The sequence below is a fragment of the Sinocyclocheilus anshuiensis genome, unplaced genomic scaffold, assembly GCF_001515605.1.
Source record: "Sinocyclocheilus anshuiensis isolate Anshui unplaced genomic scaffold, SAMN03320099.WGS_v1.1 scaffold1491, whole genome shotgun sequence".
NCBI classification, from domain to species: domain Eukaryota; kingdom Metazoa; phylum Chordata; class Actinopteri; order Cypriniformes; family Cyprinidae; genus Sinocyclocheilus; species Sinocyclocheilus anshuiensis.
The window spans coordinates 648,569-655,748 of NW_015555706.1; the positions used below are offsets into that span (position 1 = coordinate 648,569).

The 7,180-nt window shown below is 35.0% G+C and overlaps 1 protein-coding gene across 1 annotated transcript in view; it reads left to right on the top strand.

Moving 5' to 3' along the window:
• Positions 1 to 6,527, top strand: part of LOC107671810 (mitochondrial coenzyme A transporter SLC25A42-like) — a 19,193-nt gene extending 12,666 nt beyond the window's left edge. The window contains exons 4-8 of the mRNA XM_016464786.1: positions 742 to 767; positions 993 to 1,159; positions 1,674 to 1,790; positions 3,186 to 3,337; positions 5,974 to 6,527. Coding sequence (XP_016320272.1) covers positions 742 to 767; positions 993 to 1,159; positions 1,674 to 1,790; positions 3,186 to 3,337; positions 5,974 to 6,299 — 788 coding nt within the window. The 3' untranslated portion in view covers positions 6,300 to 6,527. The remainder of the gene's footprint in view (positions 1 to 741; positions 768 to 992; positions 1,160 to 1,673; positions 1,791 to 3,185; positions 3,338 to 5,973) is intronic.
• Positions 6,528 to 7,180: the final 653 nt, after the last annotated feature.

Sequence of the window (7,180 nt, forward strand, 5' to 3'; positions counted from 1 at the left end):
CGGTAATGCACTTATAAGTCTGCGATCTGCCGTAAAGCAAGAAGAAGAAGACGCGTCAGGCGCCGGCTGTTGAACGCGCTCAGGACTGTTCAGACATTGCAGTAAATCAGAGGTAAAACACGATATAAATACTGTTCAGTTTCTTGCACAGACCGGTCATTTTGTGTCTTTACACATCAATGTATCGTCACGAGCCGCAGGGTTTAATTTGGTTTTGTTTGTGTATGTTTTTTTGACTTTCAAAGCCGTGATTCCCATTCACTTCCATTATATGACTGACAGACTGCAACGGTTTGAGTTAAAAATCTTCCTTTGTGTTCTACTGAAGAGACAAAGTCACCTACATCTTGGATGCTCTGGGGGTAAGCAGATAAACATCACATTTTCATTTTTTGGTGAACTATCCCTTTAAAAGCAATAATATATTATTATTAGTAGTAGTAGTAATAGTAAACTCTATTTAAAAAAATATATACGGTCTGTCATCACTAAAAGTACCTTTAAATTCATGTGTTAAAGCAGATTTCCAAAACACCAGCAATGACATTCAGACATTTAGAAGAGTGGTTGCAACTGTACGAATGATTAGTAATGATAGACCTTGTATTTGCACAATAAATGTTTCACAGGAATCTATATTTGTGATTTATTTTTTTGTTTATTTGTTGCTGAAAAGTTGCTTTTATTCCTTATCAGCTGAATGAACACAGGAAACTAAAAATTTCCGTCTTCTCATTTTAGTGTCGTCGAATAGATTCTCCGCCAAGGTGAGTATTTTTCTCTGTCTTTGAATGTGCATCTGCACTTAAATGTCAGCGGTTTTGCATATTAATTTAAAAGTTTGACTTATATATTTTGCATTCCTGTAGTGCACAGCATTAGCAATGCCAAGCTCATGGGTTCGATTCCCAGATAATGCATTTACTGATATAATGAATGCAGTGTAAGTCACTTTGCAAAATGCATAAAAATATAAATTGTATGGCTTCCAGGAGGCGTACAAGTTAATTTACCGCACGTATCTGAAGGATGGCTTCTTGAGTCTGTGGAGGGGAAACTCGGCCACGATGGTGCGCGTCATTCCATACGCTGCCATCCAGTTCTGCACTCATGAACAATACAAGAGGATTCTGGGACAGTATTATGGCTTCCAGGGCAAGTGAGTGTGATTTTACTCTCTGCTGCTTCACTGCTGCACGGTTACATGGACCAAAGCGACTCACAAATGTGACCCTGGACCACAAAACCAGTCATAAGGGTCATTTTCTTGCTGAAAAGCTGAATAAATAAGCTTTCCATTGATGTATGGTTTTTTTAGATAGGACAATATTTGGCCGACATACAACTGGAACATAAAATCTGGAATCTGAGGGTGCAAAAAATCAAAATATTGAGAAAATCATCTTTAAAGTTGTCCAAATGAAGTTCTTAGCAATGCATATTACTGATCAAAAAGTAAGTTTTGATATATTTACGGTAGGAAATTTACAATATCTTCATGGAACATGATCTTTACTAAATATCCTAATGATTTTTGGCATAAAAGAAAAGTCGATAATTTTGACCCTTACAATATATTTTTGGCTATTCCTACAAATATACCCCAGCGACTTCAGACTGGTTTTGTGGTCCAGGGTCACAAATGAGAAACTGAACAGCGTGTTGTTGTGCAGAGCTCTGCCGCCTGTGCCGCGGCTGCTGGCGGGGTCTCTGGCGGGAACCACGGCTGCCCTGATCACATACCCACTGGACATGGTCCGCGCTCGCATGGCTGTCACACCCAAAGAGATGTAAGACCGAGCAAAACTCTGCTTCATCAGAAATTAGTAGTGTCTAACTAAAATAATTAAAATTAAAATTAAAGTAATTAAACTTCAGCACTGAATGTTCTTCAGGCTTCCCAGACTTTTTAACCAGTGAATGGCTTTTCAACATTGATGCGGTTAATGTTAACTGAAACTATTAAAAACATTTACATTAATGGAAATAAAGCTGAAATAAAATACAGTATAAATATTAGAGGACTTAAACTTAAACTTGATAAACTAATAAAAAAATAAAATGAGAATTTGAAAAACAGTTTGAAATAAGTTTAAGTACTACAATAACTAAAAGTCAAATAAAATAAATAAAAAATTAACAATAAAACAAAAACTAATACAAATGACGAAAGCACATGACAAAATTACGAAAACAATTTAAAATTGAAATAACTGAAAAAATAAAAAAATACAACAAATGAATTTTATTAAATATTAAAAGAAAATATTAAGAAATATTAATTATAATAGTATATAAATAATACTAAACACTGAAAATGATGTTTTAAAATATTTTTTACTCAAAGTTCGTCTGTCTTCGTCCATTAAACATATTTTGCTAGACGGTAATACTTCTACTCCTGTGAGAAACTTGTTTTATTCTGTTGATACTTTTGAAAAGGTTTTTAATCAAGTAAATCCAAATCTAGTTTGAAGTTTTTTAGAAAAAATTAAACATCTTTAGTTTTAATTTTGAATTCCTAAACCTGGCTCTCGCCATGAACCTAGCCATAGAAGCTGACACAGCATCAAAAAGAGAAAAAAAACCTCACAATTTCTACCTAATAAAATATTTTAGAGCTTGACATAGCTAAAAAACTGTGTGTTCTTTATAAAAATGCCCATGGTGTTTTAAGATTTCATTCATTTCCACGACTATTCCAGGTATAAAAATCACAATTTTAAAATAAAAGTTTCCAAGACTGTGGCAATCCTGGTTCTTCAAAGACAGCAAAACATTGTTAAAGGATTGAATTAAACGAAGGAGCATCTTGTAGAGCTGTGCAAGTAAACGAAATACGGTTTAGATTTCGATTTCAGCCTCCTCAACTATTATGAAAATCTAATAATCGAGATAAAACGATTATTGCGTCCCATTCTGCCCCCTTTCCAGCGGTGTGCTTTCGCTCCTCCTTAAAAGCCAGCAAATCAGTAAAATCATGTAACGTGACTTTTGCAAAATGGGATGTGCTTGATTTATCAAAGTTGATCAGAACATCTTGATTTGCAGTTGTTTTAGCCTATTTTAATGCTTATGTCGTATTAAATCATCTTGAAGCCCCTTGGAAGTTTGCTGAGGTTAGAACAGCAGTCGTAGAGGAATGAGATGAAGTGTGATGTCACTGTGATGTCATTGCTGGTCAGGTACAGTAACATCCTGCACGTGTTCGTCCGAATCTCTCGTGAGGAGGGGCTGCAGACGCTCTACAGAGGATTCACTCCCACCATCCTCGGCGTCGTGCCGTACGCGGGACTCAGCTTCTTCACCTACGAGACGCTCAAGAAGCTCCACGCAGGTACATCGGGCCGCATACATGCCTGCGCTTTGACATTTCACAAGCTTTTATTTGATGGTGATTATTTACATTTTGGTTTCAGTGTTGTCTTAGTTTCAAATAATTGACTGCTTTTAGTTTAGTTTTTATTTGATTGCACCACAAAAGATCAGTAACACTTTTCTGTAAGGTCCCATTAGTTACCTCATATTAACTAACATTAGGCATTACATTTCTCATAAAGCAATAAGCCCCAAGAAGCCGTGGTTTACAGTGAATTTATAACAGCTAAGGGGCATTGTTAGGTACGACGCGAAGCGGAGTGTTATAAATTCACTGTAAACCACGATCAAGGACCGGAACTCTCCGTTTTATAATAATATTTATTAACCTTTGTTAACATTAAAACAACTTATTGTTAGTTAATGTTAGCTCAGGTCCATTAAATCAGTGTTTCCCAACCTTTCTTTAGTCGCGGCACCCTTTGGAAATTTTAACAAATTTGTGGCACCCTACAAAATTAATTTTGTCACAATATTTGAATTTCTAACTTCGATATGTAGATTTCGATTTCAGCCTCCTCAACTATTATGAAAATCTAATAATCGAGATAAAACGATTATTGCGTCCCATTCTGCCCCCTTTCCAGCGGTGTGCTTTCGCTCCTCCTTAAAAGCCAGCAAATCAGTAAAATCATGTAACGTGACTTTTGCAAAATGGGATGTGCTTGATTTATCAAAGTTGATCAGATTTATTCATGTTTTTAAAAGCATGAAAGAGCACTAACGCTGTCCCTTAGGAGGATTTCTGTGATTCGCTCAGAGACGGAACAGAAAACGGACGAGTAAGGTCAACTTTTAGCTCAAGGTGCGCGCCTCACTGGGCAAATACACGCAAAAATGTGTCAAAATGCGGCGCTTTGTGATTATTATTCATATAAACCCTTGTCTTTTATGTAATATGAACGTAAACCATTGAGAATGAAAATACGTGTGTAACAGTAAATTGGAGCCGTGCGGCTCTTAAAGTGACAGCAGCCTAATATTCCTGCTGCCGACTGTGTAATTAATATTAAACAAACAACAGAAGACAGAGAGAAATTCACTCACTGCTCTTGACTGAAGGACTATTGTAGCTTTAATAAGAAACAAAGGAAGATTATGCTTGTTTTATTTTACATTCAGTTATTCAATTTCTGTAGTAGGCTGTTAGCTGAATACTTTAGACTTGCACAGTTTGTTTCATTTGTATCTTTTTTTGTCCTTTCCTTTTTTTATTGCTGACCGTTTATTTATTTTATTATTTTTATTTTATTTGTTTTACTAATATTAGTTACCCTAGTATTCGGCTGTGGTATTGAGAATTTAGAATGTAGATGTCATAGCAACCTTATCTAAAGAAAATACATATTTGATATACAGTGGGTACGGAAAGTATTCAGACCCCCTTAAATTGTTCACTCTTTGGGTGAAACCTGAGCGGTGAACTCATTTTCGGCAGCCGGGATTTCAGTGCATCTCTAATTATTGGCGACATCAGAAATGGATATTATATAATAGCTGCTTTTTTTTTTTGTACATTTTAGCAATTTAAAATTATTAAAAAATGATTTTTTTTACACGGCACCCCTGCTCTCGACAGACGGCACCCCGGTTGGGAAACACTGCATTAAATAATATTAACAGATGCGATGTTTGATTTTAATAATGTTAATAAATGTTAGCATTAGCAACTAAAATTAATAAATGCTTTAGGAGTATTTTCCATTTTTAGTTCATGTTAGGTCCTTTAATATTAACAGATGCAACTTTGATTTTAATAATGTATTAATAAATGTTGGAATTAACATTTAAAGCATTTATGAAAGCATGTATTAATCAACATTTATTAATGCGTTATTAAAATCAAAAACTATATGTGTTCATATTATTTAATGGACCTGAATTAAAATGAAGTAAAAATGGAAAATAATTTTAAAGCATTTATTAATTTGAGTTAGTTAATTTCAAAATGTATTATTACATTATTAAAATCAAAAACTGTATGTGTTAATATTATTTGTACTTAACATGAACTAAAAAATAAATACTTTTAAAGCATTTACTAAAGTATTTTCCATTTTTACTTAATTTTGGCTCAGGTCCATTAAGTAATATTAACAGATGCAACTTTTGATTTTAATAATTTATTAATAAATTATATAAAAAAAAGTTGAAATGAACATTACCTAAGATTAATAAATGATTTACAATTTTTAGTTCCTTTTAGATCCATTAAATAATATTAACACATGCAACTTTTGATGTTAATAATGTATTAATAAATGTTTAAATTAACATTCATTATTCATGTTAACTAATATTAACAAATTAAACCTTATTGTAAAGTGTTACCAAAAAACTAATCACAAAGTTTTTTTTTATTTAAATCAAATGTTACTATTATTATTGTTAATGTATATTACATTTTAAATATTTAAAATGTTTTATTGGCCATTTTTATTTATATTCTTAACTGTTAATAATTATTATTAATGTGCATTATCATGCATATTATGTTTTATTGCATTTTATATATTTATTACAAATGTTTTTATTTAATTGGCAATTTTTTCTTAGCTATTTCGTAACCGTCAGTAACTCCTCTCTCTGTTTCAGAGCACACGGGCCGCTCTCATCCGTACTCGTACGAGCGTCTGGCGTTCGGTGCGTGCGCAGGATTGATCGGTCAGTCGGCCTCTTACCCGCTGGATGTGGTGCGCAGACGCATGCAGACGGCGGGAGTCACCGGACACACCTACGGCAGCATCTTGGGCACCATGCGGGAGATCGTGATGGAGGAGGGCGTGATCCGCGGCCTCTACAAGGGCCTGAGCATGAACTGGGTCAAAGGGCCCATCGCCGTCGGCATCAGCTTCATGACCTTCGACCTCATGCAGATCCTGCTGCGCAAACTTCAGCAGTTGGGCTACAATGCACGGTAGCAGACGGCGGCGCCCTCTACAGGAACAGGAAGTTGCAGTTGCAAGAAAAATGGAACAAATGTGTATTTTGTTGCTTTTGTTTAAATTTTTTTTTTACCTGAGCAAATGCTGCCAATGAAGAGAATGGGAAATGCCTGGCGTCATGTGACTAGTCTAAGACTAGCAAAAGCATATGTGCACTACAAAAATTATAATTTTTTTTGTTTAAATATCTTGTTTTCCATTACAAACCTCTAAACAGTTATAAATTAAGATGCATTTACTTGAGAAGCAAAATGAGGTGAGTTTATGCTTAAAACTAGAAAAAAATATCTCTAAAAAATTCTTAATTTAAAGGGAAAACAAAATAATTTTTCTTACTCCACTGGCACGGATTTGTTCTTGTTTTGAGTCTGAACTCACTTCATTTTGATAAATTCTTCAAAAAGCAAGACTCATTTTGCATCATTTTGCTTCTCAAGTAAATGTATCTTGATTTAAGAAGGTTTCGATGTTTGTGCTGGGAAACAGGACAAGCTACAGGTTAAGAAGCTGATTTTTTGCGGTGTGTTTAGAGCGAGTGTGTTCGCTACAGAGAAACACTGAATGTACGTCCCTGCGTCTCCTGCCGTCGCAGACAGAGCGTCCTATAAGTGCAATACTGACTGAATGCGTTTCTGGAAACACGGTTTTCTTCGTTGTCCTGCTTTACGTCTGTGTTTTCACACACATCAAGGGCTTTGATGAAAACACACACACACACACGCACACGCATTTCGAGTGAACAGTAGAAGCCGTTTATCTAAATATCACTTTCATATCAGGGTGAATCTCATGAAAATGGTCAAGAACACGTCCAGGTTTCACTGAAAAAAACAAACGTAATCATAATTGGGGGAAAA